General features: G+C 39.7%; 2 protein-coding genes across 3 annotated transcripts in view; one reads left to right on the plus strand and one right to left on the minus strand.

Annotated features, from left to right (window-relative positions):
* Positions 1-7,510: 7,510 nt before the first annotated feature.
* On the plus strand, positions 7,511-20,074 carry IRAK1BP1 (interleukin 1 receptor associated kinase 1 binding protein 1). Its single transcript, XM_054983899.1, has 4 exons — positions 7,511-7,846; positions 11,278-11,343; positions 12,844-12,974; positions 16,632-20,074. Exons 1-4 carry the CDS (start codon positions 7,550-7,552, stop codon positions 16,906-16,908), a joined length of 771 nt encoding a protein of 256 aa, XP_054839874.1. The 5' UTR covers positions 7,511-7,549; the 3' UTR covers positions 16,909-20,074.
* A 5,799-nt stretch (positions 20,075-25,873) lies between these two features.
* PHIP (pleckstrin homology domain interacting protein) overlaps positions 25,874-27,568 on the minus strand; it is a 114,196-nt gene continuing 112,501 nt past the window's right edge. For both annotated transcript variants that reach the window (XM_054983891.1, XM_054983887.1), the window contains exon 40: positions 25,874-27,341. In XM_054983891.1, the coding sequence (XP_054839866.1) occupies positions 26,695-27,341 (647 nt within the window). In that variant the 3' untranslated portion in view covers positions 25,874-26,694. The remainder of the gene's footprint in view (positions 27,342-27,568) is intronic.

The following is a 27,568-nucleotide window of genomic DNA, read 5'->3' on the forward strand; positions in this document are numbered from 1 at the left end:
GGTAAGGTATTCTAATTTCTAAACATTTTGATCACTGTCTTCTGTACTTTTTCCAGATCTACTATATGCTTTTTAATAAACTGCATGCTTTTCTGGGTAGAAAAGGGGTGGTGCAATGTCCCATACATCTTTTAATCATTGACTGGACTGAAATTGTGTACCTCATCATAAAAGGCAAGCATCAGGAAAACAGTTTTGCACCTACTTGTAACTGTTGTTCGAGTGTTGTTCTGTGCAGGCACACATGGGAACTGCACATGTGCAGGTCAGATGTGGACGTATCAAAGCTCCAAAAGGCGTGAGATGCTCACCCATGCTTTTTGAGTGGGTGTAGCTATAAAAGGCAGGGCTAGCGGATCCCTCCCTCAGTTCACTAAGCCACTGGTGAAGAACGATAAATTAGCATATTAAAGGGCACATGGTGGGGAAAGGATGGAGGGATGTGTGCCTGCACAGAAGAACACTTGATGAACAACAGTTACAGGTAGGTGCAACTGTGTTTTCACTGTTGTGTCTTCTGAGAAGTCCCACATGGGAGATTAGCAAGCTAATTTACTCAGGAGGTGGGTGTGTTGCTCTTCATCGAAAGACTCGTCAGGACAGCTCTGTTGACTGCAGCATCCCTTCTGGCGTCTACATCAATTGCACACTGCTTAATAAAGGTGGATGGCATTGACCAGGTGGCCGCCTTGCATAAGTCCACGAATGGAATGCCCAAACTAAATGCTGACGAGATAGATCGAGCTCTTGTAGAATGCGCCCTGATGCTCAAAGGGCAAGGTTGTTTGGATTGCTTATAACACTCTTTAATGAGCCACAACAACCAGTTGGAGATGGTCTGAGGAGTGACTTTTTGTCCTTTTTTAGATCCCCTGAAGGAGACAAATAGGTTAGGGTCCATTCTAAAGGCACTAGTCCTGTCCAGGTAAAAACAGAGTGCACATTTGATGTCCAATGTGTGTAGGAGTCTGTCAGCCTCTGTAGAAGGCGAAGGAAAAAACACTGGCAGAGTAATGTCTTGGTTGGATAGAAAGCAAAGACTATCCTGGGTAGGAACTGGAGGCTGGGACAGAGAACCACTTTGTCTGCAAATATTCTGAGGAAAGGTGGATCGTACCTCAGGGCTTGCAGTTTACTCACCTTCCTAGCTGATGTTATGGCCATTAAGAAGGCCATCTTGGCTGTCATAAATTTGAGAGGACAGATAGCTAGAAGCTCAAAAGGCTTATGCATGAGACCAGAGGCCCTTCACCCTACAGGGAGGTGTCTGTAAAGTTGGAGAGGTGGATGGGACTGGAACCGAATGGGGTCCCTATCATTAGTTTCCATTCATCGTTCCACCATGAACGATGGAACCGAGAACCACTTGTACAGGTTCTGGTAGTGCAAATGAAATACTCTGACAAACCAATTTTGCAACAGCTGGAGCTGAAGTCTGGCAAAGGGTACTATCAGTGTCAGAGAGGCCATAAAACTTAACAGTTTTTGGATTTCTCTTGCGCTTTGGTGTCTGAAAGAGACTCGGAACTGACTTATTCTTTCTTTGGTGGGAAAAACCCATGCTAGTGTGGAATTCAACATAGCTCCCACAAATGTTACCCTCTGTTGGGGAATCAGGGAAAACTTTTCCAAATTGACCCTCAGGCCCAAATATTGGAGGGTTGACAGTACTAATGAGGTGTGATGAGATACAGATTCTCTGGACTGGCCCACAAAAAGCCAGTCATTAAGATAAGGAAATATGGTGCAATGTTTCTCCCTGAAGTGACGAACCAGTACTGCCATAACCTTGGTGTACACACTAGGGGCAGAGGAAAGGTCGAAGGAAGGACCTTGTATTGGTACCTTTTGGAACTGCATTGGAAACAGAGATATTTTCTGTAACAAACATTTATTGGGACATGAAAGTAAGCGTCCTTTAAATCAAACCAACCGACATGGAGGAGGAAAGATGACTCAGCGTCAAAAACTCTATTTGGTGGAGCCAGGTCATGGCAGATACAGCAAACAGTCAAATATAGCTCTTTATAAAAAATGAAATTTTAAACATAGCGTATATTGGGTGTGTGTGTGCAAATGGGATCCACTTCCTAATAAAAGACTTACAACTACCAGTGTCCGGGCTGCAGAAACTTCATGGATTATTAATCAACATATCCATTATTAGTAGAGGTAAGCTGTATATTTTCAGTTATGCAAATAGGCTTTCTTATACTGGCTCTCTGCTGACCTTTTGTTCTGAATTTTGACCCTATAAATATAAAAAGGACAGTGTGTTCAAAGCACTTACATACTTTTAATCCGTACAACAACCCTAGAAGTTTGGTCATATTATTACCTCCATACTAAAGGGATAGATAAGGCTGAGCTCAGAAATTAATACTGAGTTCATGACAAATGTGACATTTAACCATAGACTTATTTGGTTCACAACTCACCATCCTAACTACTACACTACATTATTTGAAAACATTAAATATCCTGTCTTGGCAGAGTATATTTAGAGCAGATGCCCACACTTTAGCCTTACAATTACACAATCTTGACTCTTACACATACGAACGTAAGAGGTAATGATCCTATTTCATGTAGAATGTTTTATTCCTCTGAAAAACAAAACAATGCACATATGCACTTGAACAATTCTTCTTTGTCAGAAATAATGTAATCTTGGTTTCACACACTGGATGATTCACTGCAATGTGTCATTTTTAAAGACTGGGTATTTTGCAGTCTCTTACTGCCACCGTATGTGATTTTTTTGCCACTGCATATCAGCCCACATGTTATGAGACTTATTTTCAGCTGTGTTTAAGATTACCAGATACAACAAGAAAAGTCATGGATCATATACATTTGATAAACGTGTAGAACATAGCATTTCAGTAGCTGCATCTTTTCTCAACTCTATAATACTAAGGTATAGTGGCATAGGCACCTGCCTTTCTACTCTCCATAGTTATTAAGACCCTGCCCAATTGCATGCATTCTTCCCACTAGCTTTCTCAATACTAAATTTGTTTTCCTTTAGAAAATCAGAACAGAAGTCAAGACAGTACACCGAAAAATGCTTATCACTTTATTGTAACTTGTACTGAGCTCTTGGGAGAAGATGAGACTGCAAAGCAACATAACTTAAAAAAAAACCCTCATTCTCCACTCTAATGTACAGCCTGCAGTAAGAATCACAGATTCTCAAGGGTTTCTCAAGGGTACATCTCCCCTGTATTAACTCCTCTATTCCTAATAAGTACGTTTAGAAGTCAAATTTTTGTAAGAATTTCTTTTGATAAAGATGGATACGATCAAACCTTTCACAGTCCCATCCTCTGCAGACTTACACCAGTCTAAGCCTATTGAAATCAATGGGATTTCAAATAGAGGATTTGATTTCTCTATTTGTCTTGTAATCAGCTGTGATGGTTCACATGAGAGAATGAACAACAAAACTGTCTCCTCAATATAACAAAATCAACAAGCCTTCTCATTTGGCGCATACTGTACAATTTCTATTTTGTTATTTCCAAGCAATCAAATTCTAGCTCACTTTTTCTCTAATGTGCTGCCTTTAAGCATTCCCAGACATCTTAACCCCAAAGCTCAATGCAGACAAGATGACTAACGTTAATATTGATTTTCTGAAATGTGCTACAATAACTTCTCCTTATACACACTTCAGTAATCATTCTAAATGACAACCCTATCAAACAAGCACCACACACTGCATAATCATTTTGACTGCAGCATGCAAGTGATTGTTGGTTATGTTACTCACAGGAAGAACTCATGAGTTTAAATTTGCCCTCAACAGAAAAATCTGATTTTAGTGGACACTTTGAGATTTAAATACATACTCTGAAGCCACAAAATAAACAGAATGTCAGAGAAAGGAAAAGATAATTTTCTACTCGTAAATGGTTTCCAAGGAACATACCAAATACTTTAAATTTGAGGCAAAAGTGATTCATACCATAAAGCACGGCAGGGCCAGTTTATTCACTAGGGCTTTTAATGGGGTCTAAGCTGCATGCATTTTGGGGGAGAAAGGGATTACTTGAGGCTTTGTTTTACTTTTGAAAAAATGGAATTGTAACTTCCTTATACCATAAATCAGGTGGGCTATATATATTTTAATCAATAAGTAAATAAATATTGTTCTTTGTTTCCCTCTAAACTTATCCAATCTTTTCGCATAGGCATTATGTAATGAAGTCACAAGATAGGTAGGGCTGTGTAGGTGACAATAAGAGAGTTACTATGCTGGTTTGGGTAATTCCCCTCTAAGAAATTAGTCTGTGAATCATCATCTCTGGCTTAAATCTCACCATGCTGGAATTCAATGAATCAAACCAAACCTGACAACCAGTTCAAAACAGTAGAAAATAGTAAGAGTCCAGTAGCACCTATAAGACTAACAAAATTTGTGATAGGGTATGAGCTTTCATGAGCCACAGCCAGGGGCATGCACCTATGTGCATGCGGCCCCGGACTGCATTATGATGTCACCGCGTGATGACATCACGCAGCAAGCCAGCCCCATTGGCTGGCGGGTGGCTGGGACAGCATGTGGAGGCTGCCTGCGCTCCCAGTTGAGCGCGGCAGGTGCCTGGGGAGGTTCTGCACGCCGCCCCAGACACCTGCTGTGCCTGGCCCGTGGCTGTTGTGCCCGGCCGGGGGCGTGTGTTGGTGGTGGCAGCAGTGGTGGCGTGGGGCTGGCTGGCTACAGCAGCTGCGGGCCAGGCACGCCAGCTCCATGGCGCGTGCCTCCAGCACCGCCTCCAGCGCCCCCTTCAGTGCCTCAGTGCCTGCCTCACCACCTCAATGGTGGCACCGGCCCTGGCCACAGCTCACTTCTTCAGTGGTATCTGAAGAAGTGAGCTGTGGCTCATGAAAGCTCATAATCCTATCACAATTTTTGTTAGTCTTATAGGTGCTACTGGACTCACTCTTTTCTACTGCCACAGATATACTAACATGGCTACCCATCTTGATCTATCTTTATCGAAGTTCAAAACAGTGTTCATCTCTTCCCCTGAAGTTGTACTTAAATTTTTTCAGTTGCTGGAGCTGAAACCTAGAGAAAATAAACACAGTTTCAAAACAATGTAGGTTTCACAAAGTGGTGCTGGAAAACTGCTGCTCAGCCCCTTGTTCTGTAGGGTCCTCTAAGGTTCGATTTTGTCCCCTAAGCTCTTCAACATCTATGTGAAATCTATGGGTAAGGTCATTCAGAGATTTGAGCTTGGATGTCATCAAAAGGTGGATAACAGCTTGTACTTCTGCCTGATCCCAGGAAGGCTGTAGAAACCTTTAACTGGGGCCTAGAGGCAGTTTTGGAGTGTATGCAGTCTAATACAGTGAAACTTAAACCTCACAAGACAGAAGTGTTACTGGTGAGCAGGCGTCATTCATTCTGCATGAGGTTGCACTCCCCTTGAAGGAACAGGTCAGTAATTTGGGGATGCTCTGGGACCAAGCCTACTACTGGATAAGTTGGGGCAGCTGTGGCCATTTTACCAGTGCATTTTACCAGTTTTAACTGGTAGCCAGCCGCAGCGTTTCCTGGGCAGAAAAGATCTGGTGCATGCCCTGGTTACATCTAGATTAGCTTACTGCAATGAGCTCTACATGGAGCTGCCCTTGAGAGGTGTTCAGAAACTTCAATTGGTGCAGACTGCTGCAGCCAGGATGTTGACTGGAATAGATCATAGAGACCATATAACTCTAGTCTTGGCCCATGTACACTGGCTCCCAGTGTTTTTCAAGGTACAATTCAAGGTGCAGGTTAAAGACCTATATGGTTTGGCACTAACATACCTGAAGACTCCCTACTACCTTATGAACTCAACTTACTTCTGTAGTCCTACTGCTGGATAGGTTGGGGCAGCCTTCTTGGTAGTGGCATCAATACTCTTGAACTGTTTTCAAGGCAGACTTGACAAACACCAGGTGGTGGCTAGACTTCTCCCAGAATTACAACTGATCTTCAGGCCACAAAGGAAATGGCTGCTTTGGTGTTATACCCTGCTGAGGTCCCTCAACTACTCAAGCCCCACTCTCCCCAGCTTCCATACCCCAAATCTCCAGGAATTTCCCAACGTGGAGCTGGCAACCCTACTTGTTTGGTCCCTTCTGCCATCTTGCACAAGCAAGTGAAGAGTTTTTTGTTTCATTCGGTGTTCCCTTAGTAATCCTTCCTTCCTTTGTTGTTTTCATGTTTTTGTATGCATTTTAGCTCTGGTTTAATTGTTTTAATGATGTGTGTGTGGGGGGGTGTCAGTTTTAATTGTTTTTAAGATGTAATTTTATTATGTATGTTTTACATAATAACCACACCAGAGCTGTGTCATTGTCATCCAGGCCTCCAACAGAGGCACTACAGCCTGCCTTGGAGCCAGTCAGAGTGGCACAGCAGGAGGCATGCAACCCCTTCATATTTTTGCCAAGCTCCGTGGCTGGGGATACATGGCATGCCATTCTGCCACCATCAGGCTTCATGACCAGCTGCAGAACACTTGTTTTTCTTGCAGCTTCCATGGGCTGCACTGGAGAAGGTATGTGCAGACCACTCTTGTGGTGGTGGAGAGTTCCATCAAGTCATAGCTGACTTATGGTGATCCTGGTGGGTTTTCAAGACAAGAGACTAACAGAGATGGTTTACCGTTGCCTGGCTCCATAACCCTGGTCTTCTTTGGTGGCCTCCCATCCAAGTATTAACCAAGGCTAAACCTGCTTAGCTTCTGATCTGAAGAGTTCTGGCTTGCCTGGGCTATCCAGGTCTGGACGATTCACAACTTTTGCCTTGCCAAAATCTGCAAGTGTCTTAGTTGATTGCATGCTGCTTTTGTTTAAGTGAACTATTTTCATCCTGTGAAATGTTCATTCTGCTGCAATACAAACTTTGTGCAATCAATCTATTCCCTTTATAAACTAATGTTGCTTGGAGAAGAATTTTGGGAACAAAGCTAAGCAGGTCTACTCGGAAGTAAGACCTTATTCTGTGCAGCCTTTTCTGGCTTACTCCCACAAAATGCTGTTAGAATTCCAGCCTTCCAACCTCACTTAATAGTCACCATTCAACGATTTACGACTCTGGTTTATGTGCCGTTTTTACTTATTTTGTTTTTAAAAGTCTCTTTTAATTTGTAAACCATCTAGAACTCGGGAGGGGGGGGGGCTATGACTCGCCGGCCTATTAATGTTCTTGCGATTAAGCCCCCATAGAATTCCGTTCGAGCAAGGAAGCATAGGCTCAGATTGTCAGCGGCTGAAAGTAAATCAGTGACGGGCCATTGACCAGCGAAGTCCCTAGGAGCCTACAAACTAACGGAAGTTTCCTCTTGGGTGTAGGAATCACGACACGCCTGCTTTGGAGGCTCTCGCCAACCCCGCAGTCTTGGAGGAGAAAGCTCTCGTTCCAGTAACCTCACGCGAGACCTCCACAACAGCCCACATTACTACATTACCCATCATGCTTGGGAGGGAATGGTCCGGCGTGGGTTGCCATGGCGCCCTAACGGTCTCTCCTCCCTCCGTCTCTCTCGTCGAGATGCCGTTATCGCTCCCTCCCGCGCGAGTGTTTGCAGAGTTGGTCCCTCCACCGGTCGGGACGCCTGGATCAGAAAACGATTCGCCTGGAATCAAAAAAGGGTTCCCCGGATTTTTACAGCAGCCGGGCCGGGAGATTCACGTGAGCGGGGCGGCGGAGCTAAGCGCGGGGCCGGATCGGGCGAAGGTCACCGTCCACTTGAAAAGCAAGAAAGCGGAGGCCTGTGCAGCGCGGACCAGCGTCTCTCGGAGGCTAGACTACATCACCCAGACTGCCCGGCAGCGCGGAGGCATCTCGGTGGGTGGGCGGAAACCGCGCGGCACCTCAGCGTTTCTCCCGTTTGAAAAGGGCGCGCGACGGGAGCGCCGCCAAAGGAACGAGTTCTGTGGGGCCGCTCTCAACAGTTCTTGTGCGCGTCGCCCAGACCATCCCTGCGGAGCCTCCGAAAGGGAAGCCATCTGTATATGTGTTGTGTATTTTTCTCTCACTCTTCCTCCACATTGCTCAGGCCTTCAGTGTACAGGAGGTTGACGGCGCCATACTGACTAACAAGATCTTATTTGCGCATAAGTTTTTCCTGGCCCAGTAGAGCCCACGTCAGAAACGTGAATCATAATTTATATTTCCCCCTTTAAAATTTCAAACATGTCAGCTCAGTAAGAACTAACCACATGTATCTGACAAAGTTGGCGCAGAAAACATACTACAATTAGCATGAGTCCTTAGAGCAATTGGTGTAAGATCAGTTCGCAGTTAGACACATAGGAAGTTATGAACAAAAATATTGTACGCTAATATATGTCTGCCCAGCAACATGAAATGCTTATGCTGGAATAAAAACTTAAATGTCTTTACAATGCTGCAAAACTTCTGTTCATTTTTGTGGCAACAGACAAATAGGGCTGCTGTTCTGGAATTGTTAATGCTGAACATGTCCTATCTAGAGGGGCTTGGCCTTTTAAAAAGGATAATTAACTAATTAGTTTAGTGCCATCAGTGTACTGATTAGTGACTTAATGAGGTGGGGTTGGGGGGGGGGTCTCTGCTTGACAGTAGTTAGTGTTGCTGGCAGACAGGGAGAAAAATGTCCTGGACTTTTAATAGAGACTTAATGTGTGTAAACGGGCAGCTGAAACTTATGGCAAAGAGGTAAATAACATCTGCTAAATAGCTGTCCATTAAATAGGACAAAAAGCTATTGGCAACCCTAACAGGAGCTTATAGTCTCAAATACATAATGGAAAAACTACAGAGTTAAGGGAGGTTAATGTAGGCAAATACAGGGAAGTAAATGCAAATAGACCAGTTTCAAAGGTGAGATTAAGCATTAGAGTGAGCACTGAGTCCTAGTGCAAATTTAACTTTAAATGTGTTGTGTAATAATCAAATATTAGTTTTAAAAAATGTGTGTTTTTGCATACTTTTTTTCATTTATCATCTGCCACATCCTGCTGATCTTTCTACAACAGCTGTTGTCCTTTGGATCAGCATACATTCCTGCTTTCTGGGAACAGGCCCTTTTTTCTGGTACATATCTCTTTTTGGTACCTATTTTTGTCTTATGCGCATGCCTTGTTTAAAATTTTATTTGTATGAATTGTTGTTCCAGTTTAGCTCCCTCCCCAGGTTCTCTACAAGATAAGTTTCTGTGAATGAAGCTGGGCTGAAGTGCACATCATAATTGCATGTGTATGAATGCTACTAAGGTACCAGCAGTGTCGATGATGTATTGCAAAACAATTATTTGTTCTTTTAGTTAAAGACATGCTAGAAAAATACCCTCTTGGCTTTTAAATAATATTGGTTAGGCTATTGTAGACTAAGCTAATGCAACAAGTAGATTAAAAACTTCAGCACTAATAGTACATGGGGAAGCTGTGGTCCTTGAAATAAATGTGATGTTATTTCAAAAGCACTGGAGGGTATGCATGTATACTCCATATACCCAACTCTACCTTACTTTTCCACCTAATTCCAAGGATGCTGCTGATGTTCTGAATTGGTTTGGAGTCAGTAATGGGTTAGATGAGGGTGAACAAGCTGAAACTGAATCCTGACAAGACAGAGGTTCGCTGGGTTAGTAGAAAAGCAGACTAGGTACTTGAAATCTCTCGTCTTGGATGAGGTTACACTCCCCTTGAAAAGTTAGGTTTGCAGCTTGGGAATGCTGCTTGACACAGCAGTCACCTTAGAAAGCCGTATGGCTGTGGTGGTTCAGAATGCTTTTGTCCAGCTTCAACTGATGCATCAGCTGTGCCTGTACCTGCTTCAGTCAGATTGAGCCACAGTGATCCATGTTCTAGTTACATATATAATAGACTGTTGTAATGCACTTTAAGAATATTGGGAAACTGCAGCTAGTGCAGAATGCTGTTGCTAGACTGCTTGTGGAGCCAGTTACCAGGAACATGTGACCCTGATACTACAACAGTTATACTGGCTACTGGTCTGCTCCCAAGCCCAATTTGTGGTGTTGGTTTTGTCCTTTAAAGCCTGATGTGGTTTGGGACTGGGGTATCTGAAGAACTATCTTCTCCCATATGTCCATGCCTAGGAGTTAAGATCTTGACTGTGCTGTGGACAAAAGAACGGGTACACAAGAATGGGCCTATTTGGTGGCAGCCCCATGATTATTGAATAGTCTCTTCAGAGAGGTGCTCCTTTTGCTCTTTAGGAGGCAGCTGAAGCTAGTTTGATTTAGAACAGCATTTGATTAGTTTTTCTACTTATTGGTAGTTTTAAATTGTGACTTTAAGTTTGTTTTTATGTATTTGTTGTAAGCTGCCTTGAATGCTGTAAGGTAGAAAGACAGCTAATAAATATTTTAAATAAATAAGCAAAATAAATTTGTCTAACCAGTTGCATAAGCATTCTAGCCAGTACATTTACAATAAACACAGACTTGTACAGCTCTCAAAATGGGATTGCAGATATAGTGCTTTAGAACTGTGCTCTCACTCTCTAATGAAAGCTAGGAAATGAGACTTGTTCTATAGCAAGGGTCCCCAATGTGGTGCTGTGTGCACAGTTGTGCCCATTGACAACTTTTCTGGTGGGTGGGACCAGGTGGGACTTTTATAAAGCATGGCTTTTGATTGGCCATTGGAATATTGATTGGCTGTGCAGATTTTTTTTAAATGTTGCTTTGGAAGAAACGCATTCCTTAGCACAAGGATCTTCACTGTGTAATTTTTGTCCAATAATATTTGTATTCAAATTCTTATAGTAATTTTTACAAATAACATTGCTGGTTCTAAGTTTTAGTAATATCAAAAACCACAAGAGGGCAGCAATTTTATTCATAGTAGAAAACAATTTTGAGTAAATGTTTTGAAATATTTGACCACCCTTTATATGATAATATACCAGTAACTCACAATACCTTCTTTATAATTCCTCCCAACTATTCTCATAATTTTTTTATAGCATTCCCTAAATTATTTGTATATCAGTTGTTACTGCTCATTAATAGCAATATGTAACATGGCAGGATTTGAGTTCAGTGAAAGTGTGTGATTAACAGTTCCACACTAAAATGTTACTTGTATTAACTCAAAGAGGTATAGCATTTTATTCTGAAAGAAAAAAATATTTACTTCCTTTTGCTATAATTAGTTAATTTAAAATTGAACATTTAGTTGGCTCAGTACAAGGTAAATCTTCTTAACATCACCAAATAGTATTATTTTCTTGAGTGGTATAATTTAAAGTATTCTCTTTTGTTCTAGGAGGAAAATGTGACTGTAACAAAGAACTTCAGTAGAATAGATAACGCTTATAAGATGGAAGCAGAGGTAAATATTGAAGCACTAGTAGTGGCAATGTGTTATGGTAAGCAAAACAATTCTACAAAAAAAGCACCTGAGGTGGATTTTTAATTAATTATTTTTCACTAACTGAAGAAAGATTTCAGTAAGAGAAGATCAAAATGTAGTTTGGAATATTGTAAATGAACACTGAAAAAATAAGCTCCCTTTGCTGTTTGAGTTATTGTTGTGAAGCAGACGTAATCCAGAATATTGGTGGATTATTGCTGAATATATTGGGACACTTTTCTGTATGCCTTTGTTTGCATATTAGTAAAATAGCACAATTATTCATACTGGTTTAATTTCAAGGTAGCATAGTGGTGTTAGGCTAACCATTCCTACAGTCAAGGCAGGGGATTCCCTCAACCCTGACTAGGTGTGTTATCCAAATGGTCCCCCATGTCTGCTCCCTAGCCCTGGGAGATGCCTCTCTGAGCACAACCAGCTCCAAAGGAGTTAACTTATAAACGAGTCTGTTCTTGTGTATAATGGGGTCTTGTAAATGGTGTCCGTTCTTGCTGTGAAGTGAAGCTGAGGAGATATGAGTGAGAGGAGGAAAAGAGGGAGGAAGGAGGAACCAGGGATGGGCAGCCTCCCTCTTACTCTTAATGCAGTTGTGAGTAATTAAAATCTTGACACTCAGTTTTGATAATGGTGTTTTACTACTGCTAAACAGACAAACAGGGAAATAGCTACAAAAACACAGACTAAAAAGAATACAACAAAAAACATGCAGCAAAGCAAAGGAATATTCACTTGTACACACTCCATATTAGCAGCGGTTATAAATCATACACAGCCATAGCCAAGAAACAGCACAAGGTCCCTATTTGTGGCAATGTTTCAGTTCCTAGACATGTAAGTATATGTGTAGGCTTGGGTGCAGAAATAAACCATACAACCTGTCTTGAAGAGCAAGGGGTTCATGATGAAAAGATCCCCAAATTCCAAAAAGTTTAGGCACCAGGGATCATGTCCAGCTGTTCTCAGAACCTGAAAAAGGTGCCTGATGTACAAGCACATTGGATGCAACGGTGACTGGTATAAGAGGCCAAAAAGACTAGCAAACTTGTAGGCACACATGAGGCTGAGAGTAAATAGGTCATAAAAATAGGCAACATGCAAGGTCAAAGTGGGACCAAGGGAAAAAGTGAAACACACCTGCTAGAAAACTATATATTCTGGGTTACCTATACATGATGTAACTAAGGCTACTGAATTTGGACACTTGGCACGTATCTAAGTTCCAGTTGGGTAATTTGGGACAGGATTGGGGGTGCTAGAGGATATGGTGGGAAAACAAGGGGTGAATGATCATCGGGGTTGTAAGGAGACAGAAGTCTGGGGGATATCTGGGGGTCAGGGTTGGCAGATCCCCTTAATGGGGAGCATTGTAAAGCAACAATGTGGCATTCAAACACCATGTTTAATTTTGGTCAATTTATATCTGAGGAATTGCTTTCAAATTTTTATGTTCACTTACAGATCTGCATTACATTCAGTGATTTTGGGAAAATGCAAGATGTTTGTAACTTTCTTGTTGAGAAGCTAGATAGTTCTGTTATCATCAGCCCACCTCACTTTTATCATACAGTGGAGACCATAGATACTCTTCGGTAAGTTAAATTCTACCCCACCCCCCACCAGAAATAGTTTCTATTTGAATTTTCCAGAGTAGTGCAAATCTGTCTTTCTCAATAAATACCAAAAGCAGTAATTATATTGTTTAACAACAGAATTTGAGGAAGAGAAGCCAGTGGGATGGTAGAACAAGTCTGACCATATGCTGGCTAGAGCTCATTTGAAGGCCTTCTGAGAGACCATAGTGGCAGGGGATTGCTTCTTCTCCACTGTTGTGTCTGCAAAGTATAATTCAGCAGAGGGTTTGCAAGTAGAAGGGACTATATGCATTTTGGACACCCAGATAATCAGATACAATCTTCAGCAGCTTACTGTAACTGAAAGACAGTGAGTAAACGTGCTGGTATCCGTTGTGACAGACCCTACTTTGCATATAGTACACATAGAGGTTGTCTGTAGATGTCTTTCTGGTTTTATTTGCATGGATAAATATTAATTGTACTTTGAAGACATTGACTGGATGCTTGGAGAGTGTATACTCGGATCTTGGCCAATAGCATCTGGCCAAGAGGGTACAGCTGATTAGTTTCAAGAAAGATGAGACATGCTTGTGTGAGGGATGGCTGCACCAGCTGTGCTGAAATAGGCAGTTTTGAGGTGCCCTGCTTAAAAGTGTTCCTAGACAACAGTTTTTCTAACTATTGGGGTGGGTGGTAGTCTTCATTTTTTGGGGGGAAAATGATTTTTCTGGTCCATCCTGCTTTTGATACTGAAATGGCATTGGGTGCCTCACTAAATGATTTATGCCAAAGGAGATATAGGGAAAGTAAAATGTGACAGACGGATTAACTGACATGAATTACATGACTATATTGGTTGGTTTTGCAAGATCTTCAGTAGTTTCCATTATATTTCTGCATTCAGTTCAAAATGCTTGTATTACAGTCCCCAAATTAAAAGTGTCATAACAGACCCCCTTGTTCTCATAAACTTCAGTGGGTGTTGTTCTCTATGTACTATGTACAAAGGTGAAGGGAATTGTTACTACATACAGGGTGGGTGTGACAATTTGGGGTGGCAGAAGCAGGCACTAAATGTTTTTGGTGGGAAAACTCCTCCCCAGCCCAGTGCAACTACTGTTACAATGGTACTACATACTGATTTTGGGATTAACTGCCCACACTACACTTCCCCATCACAACACCAGGTTTTCTTGTGAAAGAGGCCAAAGCATTGTTTATTTACTGGCCTGGCAGTTCTTGGCACTATTTATTGCTAACCATCCTTGGCTATAAATTGTGATGGTGTTTCAAGGCGGGAGTGACTACCCCTTCTCTTAGGGAGGTGTTTGCTGTCTCCCGGCCCCAGTCCACCAGCACTGCCACCCCACCCCCCCAGCTTTAAGCAACCAAGAGCAGCAATGGTTATACAAGCAGGTGGTAGGTCTCAAGCTTCCAAGAATTGTATGCATCCTCAGACTACAAGCTGAAAGGTATCCCAACTGGACAGTTTGGGCCCTTTGGACCATTCAGTCCTGTTGCTGCTAATATAGACTCCTAGTTGGTGTGGATATAAGAAATTTTATCTGCAAAGTGCTTAGAAAAATGATCACAGTGGGCTGCAAAGCAGTTCATCTCTTCCTGTAAGCCAGAACCCAGTACCCCTGATGACCCAGTTGAGTTCTGCAGGTTTGCACTGTACAGATGCAATGGCGGCAGTTTCTTTGCTGCTATTACCACCACAGAGTAAGCTTTAAAATGAGCTCTAGCCCATGCCTTGTCAGATTCATCCTAACTCTTTCTTCACTGTTGTTCTAGGCATCTCCTCTGTCTTTTCATTGTCAGCAGTCCTCAGTAAACCAAGGGGGCTGCGCTCTTAGCCCCGAGAGAGGGCACCTAGGAACGATTATATCAACTACCAAGGTCATTTCCTCATTTCAGAGATCAATGTGGCATCTATCCTCAGGAGTCTTAATCTTTCAGATGACCTCTAGCGAGAGCTGTTTTAAAATGCAGACCTCATTAGGGGTGTGCATGGGTAAAAAACGAAGTGGAAAATTTTATTTATTTATTTAGATTTCTATTCCGCCTTCCCCATGAAGGGCTCAGGGTGGATGATTTGTAGTACCCCTAAAATGACTATTACAAAAATGAAATTACAAAAATGATTTGTAATACCCCAAAAGCTGAAGCAGCAAAGCCGCTTCAGCTTCAGGTATTTAAATCACTTTGGTATGCTCCGTAAAGATTTGGAGCATACCAAAGTGAGGAGGGAAGCTGTCTCCCAGACCCCCCACCCCTCCACTTACCTGGCTGTGGAGCCAGGAAGAAGACCAGCTGGGCGGCGGAGAAGGCTGGAGCCGGCACTTCTGCGGCCCACACCACCTCCTCTGCCACCACCTCCCGTGCTACCTCCTCTGTCACTGCCAGGAATGCACAGGTAAGTGGGGTGGTGGGAGGAAGCCATTTAAACTTCAACTGGCCCACAGGAGGGGGATTTCCTTGCGGGCCAGTTGAAGCCCGGGAAAGGCCCCGAAGTGACCCGAATCACTTCGGGAACCTTTGATTTGGGCTTTCCAAATCGGGGCCCCAGTAGCTTTCCCCTAGACCTCATCCTGCCCCAAGAGCTTCCCAGTCACCCAGAAAGACTACATAAGAGATCCATATACACTAGGTCAGGGGTACCCAGCCCCCGTGCTGCGGACCGGTCCCGGTCCGTGGCATGTTAGCCACCAGGCCGTATGGGAGGTGAGTGGCGGGTGAGCACAGAGCTGGCTCCAGAGAGGAGGCGAGGAAGGCGGTCGCCGTCTTGGGAGGGCGGCTGCGCCTTCCCTATGCCTTGCCTGACCGGCCCTGCACTTTTCATTAGAAATATCACCTTGCCTGGCCGGATGACTCCTATCATGCCTCTGGGTCTCTTCCTCCCCCCCCCCCCAATCCATGGGAAAATTGTCTTCCACGAAACCGGTCTCTGGTGCCAAAAAGTTTGGGGACCGCTGCACTGGGCCACCACGCTAAACAGTACACTTTTACCTCAAGTGACTGGAAACACAGCAAGATCTGTACCTGTTTAAAGAACCTTTATATCTTATCTGATTAAAACTTCTTTTAAACAGTTATTTCCCTCTCTGCACTTCCCATTCCCTCCAAGCATCCCAAGGGCCCTGATTGGTCATTTATGGCTTTGTTCAGGGTGCAAAGGGGGATTGGCAGATAATGGGATAGGGGGTAGGCTTGGCTCTGTCACAAAAGGCCTTTTATGTGCTAACATGCAGCCTCTGACATTGTCATAAATAAGAAAATGGCTGATGGCATGTATATTAAATTTTGAAAAAAAATACATTACACACTATTTTCCCTTGCTCTTCTAAATGTTCTACATTGGAAGGTGCTCCTTGAGGTAGTGATACAGACAGTACACGATGCTTTACAGTGTAGTTGAACAAAGGCAGATTTGCAAGTCCTTGCTTCAAGGAGATTACAGTCTAAATATTTTTAGAGAAGAGGAATGGAGAACGCCACGCTAAAGAAGTTGGTTTCCTTTTAAAGTTCCTTTTAACCAATCAGTATCAAAAATGATTATAATGGACCTGCCAGCTTATAACTGTAACATCAAAAGGTGCTTCACTCGGGTCTTCAGTTGAAACTTCTTGGTGTAATTTAATTAGCTGGATCTCGTTTGTTTCATTCCAGGCGTCAAGTATGTCTTGCTGCAGTTGGGAGCGCACAGCAGAAAGCCCAAGAAGTCTGCCAATTGTTTGGCCAGTCACTGGGAAAACCTTTGCTAATAAGGGAAGAAGAAATGAAAGAATGGGAAGGCTCCTTAGAAAATCACATCATCAGTCCATCAGACTCAGTGAGTTTGCAGCAGAGACTCCAAAATGCCACAGTCTATGTTTCTTCAAAGATGTTTGCTGTCTTTGAGATAAAGGGAGAAAAAAAGAGAAAACAAGCAGCTCTTAAGAACTGATTTTGTCATTAAAAACCTGATTTAAGATTATTTTGTTTTAGGAAGAAAATTGTTAGCAGGAAGCTCAAAAAATTAAAGGGACAAATCTAGTAAGAAGCTGAGTTGCTCACTGTGCTGCAGTTACATATTGTGGCGATAGTGCTAGCTGAGAACTGATTCCATGTCGTCTTCCTTTTTAAAGAGCTGATGGCTTGTATAAATAAACAATCCAGAATTGTAAGTGGGTAAATTCAGCCATTCCTGTGTTATGCTACAGGTTTCTTCCAGTAGCTTCCTGCCCCTTTTTTGTGCATTACTGATCACTGTTGCTGAGAATTTGGCTTTAGCTATCCAGATGGTAAATGCAGCAATTGCCTTGTGGGATGACAATCAGAGCTACTTTTGCACATGTGGATTCTTCTCAGAACTGGAAATGAATAAAACAGTTGTCATTCACACAAAATGCCATCTGTTCTCTACAACTTTGTACTATAGCCATTGTATTTGTATGTGAAGCGCTCCAAAAAACTGTTAAACAGACTTGATTAAAATTTCATGGAACAATTTTATTGTTCTCTGCTAGCGCCCCAGTTTTGAAAACTACACTTTATCCAGACTGACTTGGTCAGGAGAAGCCTATAGGTTTTCCTAGCAACTGTGAATAGAATTCAGGTTTCATCAATGTCTTGGTAGACCAGTTGCATTCTGTGAGTTTGCTGTATGTCCATTGGGTCACTGCAAACAACGCATCTGGGGGATTCAAACCGTTTGAGTTTGGATTTATTTATTTATTTTGCAACTTTATGGGTTCCTCTAGTTTTGTCAAGAATGTCCCCTCTGAACCTGGCAACACATGGGAACAAGGTTCAGAATTAGCTACAACCCCATGAAGTATACGTGAAAGAAATATTTTGCAATTTAATGGTCCAGAAAGTGCTCTTTCAGCCTTCTTCTACCAGGAATGTTGTCTTTGGGGGCAAATTACAGAGAATTTGAGGAGGGAACACAGTAGTACAAAGTGAAATATGGTAATCTGTTTAAAAGTTAAAGATGTTACCCAAATTGTTCATCCCTTTTTAACACCATCCGCTAGACACATGGTCATTTCCAGCAATAAACTTCCTCAACTTCTTTATTATGATAAGATCCAAATCAAGTCTTTGCATCATCATACCATTTGATCATTGTACTGCATAAAGACCTTGTGGGCTATGCTCAAGGAATTGGTATAGATAATTAGAAGATGATTTAGCCCCATACCAAACAAAATTTTAAAAATCATTCAGGGACCTAATTGTAGTAATTTAAAGCCAATTTCTTAATACTTTGAATCCTAGGTCACAGGAAGGAGGCAGTACTGATACAAAAATAGGGCTTAAGTTACAATGGCAGGTTCATAGTGTTGAGAGGGTTGCTGGACCCAGGCCTCCTGTTGGAGATGGCAAAATAAAACAACCCACTGTGAAAACAGGCTAATTAAAAACAAAAACACAGTTTTGTTGCCAAAAGGAAAGATTGAAGGACTTTGTTCTATGGAAAATGGTATTAATAGCCAAAACAGTTTAGGAGTGTATATGAATGTCAGTTGATATTGTTGTGCCTTTGAATAAGCTATTTGTCCTGAATGGAATTGTGGTTTTGATAAAGGCTTACATTTGAAACAGTGGAATAACCCAGGGATAACCGTTAACTGAAAATAGACCAAAGTTATAAACAATACAAGTTTAGAACTAAAGGCACTTTATAACAGAACTACAGAAGTTCAAGATTGAACATAATTTATGCTGAAATTGGAATTTGTAAGTTATTTGCCTAAAGGCAATATGGACCTTCTGGGTGCCTATTGTAAATATTAGATACAGAACACTTTATATTTAATTGTAATATTGTCAGTGTGTATTTAAATTGTTATAATTATGTTTGTGTAGAAGATATTGTATAAACACTTTTGTTTTTGTATAAACCTTGTTTTTAATTAGCCTGTTTTTACAGTGGGTTATTTTGCTAGGATAAACAGATGGCAGCAGTGGCCATGGGTGCCTTCCACCAGTTTCGTCCCTTCCTCAGTGGGAAAGATCTTGCCATTGCGTACCATGCCCTGTTAACATATAGATCAGAATACTACAGTGCACTCTTGCTCTTTAGGACTGTCCAGAAGCTATTTGGTACCGATTGCTACAGCCAGAATGTTGACTGGAATAGTGTAGAGACCATATCACTCCTGTTTTATTCCATCTACTCAGACTCCCAATTTGCTTTCCAGGCTCAATGACTCAGGTAATTTTCGAAGGCCTTGCTTCAGGTGCCGCCACTCTTGAGATTTTACTGTAGTTCTTGATCTTCTGCTTGAATTAGCAGAAGATCTTAAGACCTCTTATGAGGCATTGCAGCATTATGAATGAAGTGTTGAACTTGTGCTTTGTTCAGTTCTTGTGCTTCTGCAGCTTCAAGCAGCAGCTCGTAATTAATTTGCTTTATTTAAAACATTTTTATGCTGCATTTCCACCCAATTTGGGCCTTCCGTGTTACAAATAGTTAAAATATTTAAAATCAACAATAATTCAGTGATATAAATGTGTATGAACCCATCTGACCACAGCAGCCATCTTCTTAGCCCCTGCTTCAGGCACCCCTGCCTTCTGAGCTTACAAAGGAGGCAATCAAGAAGAGATCTGACTTAGGGCACCAAAATTCTAGAATTCTCTCTTCAGGGATATTTGTCTGCTATCTTCCACCAAATGAAGACTGGTATCATTTGGCATTCCTTCAGTCATCCTTCCTGCCCAGTGTTTTAGTAACTGTTCTTGTATGTGTATTTTAGCTTTTGAATTGTTTTAATGATGTGTTTTCTGTTGATTTTAATTATTTTAAGATGTGATTTCATTATACAGGTTTTTAATTTAGTTAGCCAACTTAATAACCCTTATGATGGCAGAAATGTGGTGTATAATTTTGTAAAATCAATTAAAAATAAAACAATTAACAAGGGAATGTCAAATAATGATAGAGAGGAACAAATCTTCGTGTGAAGGAAATTCTAATTTTGGTGCCACACCCAAAGGTGGCCCTTTCTTGAGTTGCTGCTTGTCTCATCTTAAATGACAGGCTCCCAAAGGAGACCATGATGGTTGGGTTAGGTTCATGTGGGAATAGGTAGTCTTTAAGGTCTGCTAGTCTCAAGCCACATAGGACTTGAAAGGTCAATACCAGCATCCTGAACTGGACACAAAGTAGAAGACAGTATAGATGCACCTTGACTGATACAGTCCCTATGACTCACTCCCGTCAACATCCTGGCCCCCAGTATTCTGTACAAAATAGTTTACAGGCTCTTCAAGAGCAGCTCCATGCAGAGTAGTGCATTGTAGTCATTCAGGACCTGCACCATAGCAGCAACAGCTTTTTCACTTTCACTTGCCTCACACAATGTGCCTAGTACAAGATATAAACACATCTTTTCTGGAAATAAACAACTGCAACTTTGGATACGACTATCAATTCAAGTATTCTAAATCATACTGTGTACTTATTAAGCATACAAAGAACAAAAACTGCAGAGCAACTTAGAAAAACGAGTTTTCTATTTATTTAAAAATAAGTTTGTAGTTACTACATTGCAATGACAGTAATTCTTACACATACATTCTAGTTTGTATAAAAGGATTCCAAGTATTATTCATCAAAACCAACATAGGTGTTTCACATAACAATAAAGTTTCAATCAATATGTACAAAAAGAAAGGGCACTGTTCATCCATGTGCGAGACTGCACTTTATAACATGATAAAAGCATTTTTCTAAGAGAAATTAATCTTGATAAAACTAAAGTGTTGTTACAGAGACAGGTTTGGGATTTACATCATACTGTACAAAATATGTTCTAAAATGTGTCAGTTTCAAAATTCAATCTTCCAGACAACGTCCTTAAATTGAGCTATATTATACATCAACATTTTAAGTGACAAAATTTAAATAATTCACTTAAGAACTTTTCAAGTTTTTGCAGTGTAATGGTCCAAAAATGTAACTTTGAAGTGTGTTTCAGCAGCCTAGTTTTTAAAAACAAACGTTTCAGATACTTTTTGTATATATACTTTTTGTGCATGTGTACAAATTTGATGCTAGTATTTTGTTCAAGATGTAATAATTTTTATCAAAATAGTTAATTTGGATGTAAAATGGATTTTGTTTAGGCCATATCTGCGCTTCCTGATGCAATTACCTGCATTAATCTTTTTGAAATCCCAGCTGTTCAGCAATTTGCCCACTTTTTAAACAAAAGGGATTAATTTACATTTAAATTGACATGGACAGGGGCTGAATTATTTTCTACAATTCAGATTTGGGTTTTGTATTTGCAACACCAAAGCTGTTACAATTATGGAATTTAAAATGTTTGCTCTCTCTACAGAACCTTCGAAATAAATCTTGCAACAAATGCAGCCTTCTTGGAATTGATACTTCCTATTCCACAACTTTCTGAACAGTAATGCAAAACAAAACATGAGCTATAGAAATATTTTTACTTCACTATTTTCCCAATAGTAATTAAAAGTAACCTTGATTAAAATATAAATCATGTAAGGTTAACATATAAAAAAGGACCAGATTTGTTATATTAGAAATAATTTTCAGACTTGGACACTATATATGAAATGTACACCATTTCTTTAAAATATAAACATCTATGTACATTATTTACATAAAAACTCAACAGCCCTTTAATTAGATGAATACTTAGGTCCAATTACAAGAAGTGCAAGATTAAGGGATACATCATTAAAATATACAGCCAGATCCCGTTGGTCTCCGTGTGTTCAGGTGAGTGCAGTTCTCTTGAACAGAGCTCTTCATTAGAGGGAACAGAGAACTTCTGCAAGTTCTGCTCTGCGAAGAGATTGTTAACACCAACTGGATCGTGCGCTAAACCTTCGTTAGGTAGAGCAGAAAGAAAATGATTTTTGTTTCAAAGCTGAGGTTTAAAAGATTCTATGAAGATTGTCATAATTGTTACAAAGTAACATTTACAAACATTGGCCACAATCTGCTTGTGCACACATGCCCATTCCTCAGATTTAGGCTGTTTGGGAGTTAACAATGCTGAAAAGAAATCACCAGTCAGGAAATAAAAATAGATTTTAATATACTATTGCTTATATGCCTTTATCACCATTTGAAGTAATCAGTGATGACAATGCAGCTGTCATTTACTTGTACAGTTACCCACATGTAATAGATTTCAGTTGTTGGATCCTATACTGTGAGCACAATGTACCTTTACTCTCCCATTACAGCCTGCTGTGCACCACAATCCTACTCCTTAAGAGTTGATGGATACTTGGGAGAAGCACAACAAGCTTGGGGAGACTGCACTGGGAAGGAAAAATCAGTGAAAATCATGCAGGTGGATACATGAGTGGAAAGATCAAGTGTCCAGTCCATGATAAATGAAACACAATTTATGATTAATGCCTCCTTATACAGAACAGTTGTGTTGACCGATGTTCTAGACATTCAGGGTAACTCTCAAACATACAATTTCTGCTGGCCAAGGAGCTAGTTAAAAAAGACTGATCCGCAATCATGAAAGACAAAATTGTTTAGGCCCAATTTGTTCCATTTTTCCTAAAGACTTGTAGATGATATTCTAGGGACTGTTGTAAAAATAAAAGGCAGTGGGACTCAATTCTAAACCAAAGTATCAGATTAATTTTACATTTTTCAACTTCACTCATTTGCAGGCCATATTGCCAGTTAATACCTTCAAGAAAATAGAAGCAGGAGAAATTGTATTATACCCTCCCTCCAGTCATTTCAATGCAGGAAGTGAATCAACATGTAATTACATTTCTGCCCCCATCACAGAAATGGGGAAGCCTCTATATGCAAGAACTCTGTGAACACATGTGTCTCAATTAGGGTCTTACTGTTAAAAAAAAAAAATCAGATGTATTAAAGTTTCTGAAACAGCCCAATTATTACCTTGAAAAATTTTTATAGTAATACACAGCATGATCTAGGTACTTAAAATACATATATGTGCCCATTTATTTTTTAAAATTGTATGTTCTACATGCTGCATGAGTTTTTAAATCAGTATTAAACAAATATTAATCCAAATTAATATTAAATGCTAACAAGTGAATGATCATACACATACAAACCAACAGTATGGTACAAATAAATGTGTGCAAGAATACATCCTAGCAGTCCAATTACTATAGGAAGATGGTTCTTGTAAAATTGTATTGTCATTCATTGCACAAGGAGAAAGACTTTAAATACTAAAAATGTTTGACGCTAAATTCATGGGACACAATTAGCATTAACCAATGGTTAACCACATGGATATTAAGGTGAGGGCTTTGATCAATAAAGTAAAAAACAAACATGAAAAATGGTGATTTCCTAATGTAACCAGTGGTTAATATCAAAGCAATTTCATGACCAACTAATGGACTACCCTGTATTAGAAGCCATCTCAGTAGATTGCATTTGCACATGTGTGTTCATTACTGCCAAGTCTGTAAAATATTAATTTGGGTAAATAGCAGTACCAATGGAAATGACATGTACGTAGTATTTTACATGTAAAGTGTGCCATAAAAATATTGTATTTAGCCTGAAGCAGTATTATCCGTAAGACATAACAGTTAAATTACTGAACCAGTATTTATTGCTCAGATTAAAATATGTTAAATCAAATGGTTTTTCTACCGATACAATAAGCATGCTGCAAATCAAATATAATCAACGATAGTAATTTAAGTAAAACAAATGCAACCTAAAGTACTTATTTAGAAAATATGACACATTTGTATTTTTAATGTTCTTTTTTCTAGACAATGAATGAGCAAATAATGTTAGAAAAATAAGACTAATGGGAATTCTTAGTGGTACAGATCATTTGTGAAAGGGGAATACATTAGTGTACTGCAAAAAAAGACCCTTGGATTCTTGTGGACTTGAAATGTATAACATTCAGACTAATGGTTATGTGGTTCTCCAACATTACATACAAACACCTGATGCATATAAGTATATACATAAACATGCTAAGTGGGACATAGTTATAAATGGAGTAAATACATCACTGGAGTTTCAGGTCTGCTTTGCATTTTCTTTTACATTACAATGCAGATTACATCAGGAATCTGTCTCTGAAATTGACTGCCTTTATCAAACTGACTGCCTTCATTAATTTTTTTAAATTAACAATTTAAATCTACAACAATGCTTTCATTGTGAAATGTGAAACAAACATATTCTAGAGCTTGCCTTAATACATGTATTGTGTTTAACACTCACAATACTATTAGTATGAATACATTTTTTAAAAAAATAGTTTTCTTGAAAATGCTAATAAAATGGCTTGGCTGGGTGGGGGCTGTCAGCAGGCTTGCCTTCTACACTATTTTGAATACGTTGACAGATCAAGTTTTATTAAATATTTTAACAATTTTAAAAAGGCCAAACAATAATTGTTTTTTTAATCTAAAGGGAATGATAGCAATTAAGCTCTTAACCAAAATTAAATCTTCCATGCCCCAGAATATTCTCAGATGGCCTAATGAGGGTTAAGAAACTTTAGGTAAAAGAAACAGTGACAAAAATATTAAATGGCCTGTATGCTTGTGAGAGAATTCTATATTAATATCAAATATAAATTTTAGGAACTAATTAACATGAATGAGGTTCATATTTTTGTTTTTTAAAGTAGGCGAGGTTCAAAATTAATTAACAAGGCTTAAACCTCAGGTGCCCACTCAGTATGGAAAAGGTAAAAATGAAAGCACTGCTGCATGTGTGTTGTGCTGAAATGAGGCCCATGTGCACAATAGGGCAGATTGATTCCTGAAGATGGATTTACCTGCAGTTCCTAAAACTGAAATAGAAATTCTGCACATGACCCCAAATAGTCAGAGTAGTCACTTTTGACAGATGCAATAATCTCATTAGAGGGGTCAAACTGAATTCAGCCCCTTCCCATTATCCTCACCACTAGTGGAACTATGGGAGTCTACATTCAATTCTTCCCCAACTCACCAAAGAGCATGGTCATAGCTGAAACCGCCAATCATGGGTGGGGGGGGGGGGGAGAAGGGGAATAAGATTTGGCAGAAATACAACCTAGTGCTACCACTTGCACCTCTACATCAAAACCAGTGCTTGTAAAAAAAATAAGTAAGACCACTGTTCTTTCACACACCACCTTGTTTTCCCAAACAGTGTATTAAATGAAAAGGGTGGTTACATTTTTGTACCATGCTACTGTTTTGTAATGTATTTTGTTTTTTCTTTTAAAGTGGACTATAATTTTAAGCAATAAAATTGTATTATTATTAGTTTGTTTTTAAGGTATAAAATAAGTAAATGTACCATAAACAAATAAATAACTGTTTCTTTTCCATAGCAGTACATACAGCAATACATTCCCCCAAGTCATATAGTCATCATTTAAAACAGGCAACTTAAAAGTTTACTAAAGATGCATGAAATAATAGAATACAAGGCACAATCATTAAGTGGGATTTTCCTTTAGGTTGTATATATTGACTTGTTAGCTTGATAAGTATACTGTAAAAAGTGCAGAAAAAACAATGTGCAATGAGAACACTGTATAAAACATGATTGCATAAAAAGTGATTTGGCCTTTTAATCTTTAATAATGGAAAATAACCAATTTTCTCCCTTAAAATTAAAGTATGATATTCTAAAAAATTTTAAATTCTAGTACTATCTAAAAAGTCCTGAAAAAAATTATACCTGGGAAATATTGTATATATTTATGTGCTTGTGTACATATTCAATATATACATACACATACACTTCTTTCCAAAGTAATTTTTAGTTAGTTTAACACAATTTCTAAAAATGATCAATTCTGAATCGTAAAATAAACATCAGAATCCCACACTTTTCCTGCAGCTTCTTTGAATCCTTTAACCCAATTATACGTCTTGTCTAAGCAACTGTCAAAGGATCCTACCAGTGCATTAATTGTTTTCCACTACGAAGTACTAGTAGAGAGAGTTTCTCAGAACAATGGGTATTTAGAACATGGAGTCTTATACATAATTGTAAGCTGACACTCAAAACTTTCCACTGCACCTGTTCTTCAGTCTTTGGCACAATAAACAGATTTGATTGATACAAGAATGAAGGTCTGAAAAATTAGACATATTAGTCAAACTTTTTCCAATGTGGATATATATCTATATATATTGTGATTCCTCTCTCTGTTTGGCAGAACCTAGATAAACTAACAACCTGCACTAGGTTTGTTTATACAAAGCTGTGTGCCCAATAGCTACTGAAATTAATAATCATCTTATCAGCAAAGTGTGGTAATTTTGCATTTTTCCTCAATGGCATTTACTGCCACTCTTTGCTAATATTCTGTAAAACACAAATACTACACTCTATACAAATGTATTGTACCTTGGTCATTCAAAAATAGGAGTTCTGTTCTCAGTCTGTATTGTTAAAAATTCTATTACCTTTTTTAATCAAATAGAGATTATGTACTGTTTAAAATTACAGTAACATTTCTGCAAATCAAGAATTTCAATTATACAATTGTTAATATTAACTGAACAAAGTGAATTGAAATGCATAACCTACTTGGAGGGCAATAAATAGCAAAAGTTTAAAATACATACTTCTTCCAAAGAAATGTTCAGTTTGTTTTTGCTATACTTTTCTCAACTCAGACATATTATCTGTAAATAGCAGCAGAAAGCAGATATCCTTAGTTCCACTAATTCCTCAATGGTACCTGTTTATTAACATTCTTAAATGCTGAAGTTACCAACCAATCAGATTAGCCTTTGCTTTTTCAGTCAACTTTCGGACTCTGCCCCTGCTAGATGTTCCAAAAGTCAAGGAAGTGTCTTCAAACAGCAGTTGTCTCTGCTCTTCCTCTGAGTCATCTTCGTTGTAAAAGGCTGTCCGCCTACCCTGGTTTCTAGTTCTCATATGGGGTTCAGAATCTTTAAGTTCTTCAGACTCTTCTTCAATAGGTTCATCTGTTTTTTTCCTCCTGCTTCTTGTCTGAATTTTAGGATCGGCAGATAATGCAAGTTCTAACTCTTCTGGTTGTACCTCTGGCTTTCGTTTAGGTTTTCTGCCTCCACGGCCTTTTCTTTGTAAGAAGTCTTCCTTCACATTATTTTCAGAGAGAGAATTGCATGCAGTGGAAACAGATGCTTCCTCTGCTGGCAAGTCTTTAGTAGCCTGGATTGTATTCTGGTCCAATTTTTTTTGCTGAGCAAGTAACAGATTTTTTGGTTTCCGCCCTCTTTTCTTATGCACCACTTCACAGGTACTGTTGTTTGTTTCAATCTTGGGTTTTCGCCCAGGACCTCTCTTAAATACAGGCTTTGAAGACTGTCCCCCATGTCCATTTACTTGGATGCTTCCTGATGCCAAAGCCATGACATTATTCTTGCAATCTAATATGAAGACAGAGCAACATGTAAGTGAATTGCATCAGCTTTTTTTCTTTGCATGAGTAACGTGATTCTAATACAAGATTCAATTATATTTAAAATTTTTAAAGTAGATTTAGTGAGAAAATGCTTTCCACACAAATGCTTCTACCTTTTCAGTAATGCTCAAATAAGCATTACTAGTAGGGACCTTAAGTATGATGGAAGCTCCCTATTTTGCTCTACACAGT

The sequence above is a fragment of the Eublepharis macularius genome, chromosome 1 (assembly GCF_028583425.1).
Source record: "Eublepharis macularius isolate TG4126 chromosome 1, MPM_Emac_v1.0, whole genome shotgun sequence".
Lineage (NCBI taxonomy): Eukaryota > Metazoa > Chordata > Lepidosauria > Squamata > Eublepharidae > Eublepharis > Eublepharis macularius.

Excerpts from the sequence above, each read along its gene's own strand:
- IRAK1BP1 (XM_054983899.1), top strand. The coding sequence starts at position 7,550 with ATGCCGTTATCGCTCCCTCCCGCGCGAGTGTTTGCAGAGTTGGTCCCT. Across the intron at positions 7,847-11,277 it reads GGCAGCGCGGAGGCATCTCG|GAGGAAAATGTGACTGTAAC; the intron begins GTGGGTGGGCGG and ends CTTTTGTTCTAG. Across the intron at positions 12,975-16,631 it reads GAGACCATAGATACTCTTCG|GCGTCAAGTATGTCTTGCTG; the intron begins GTAAGTTAAATT and ends GTTTCATTCCAG.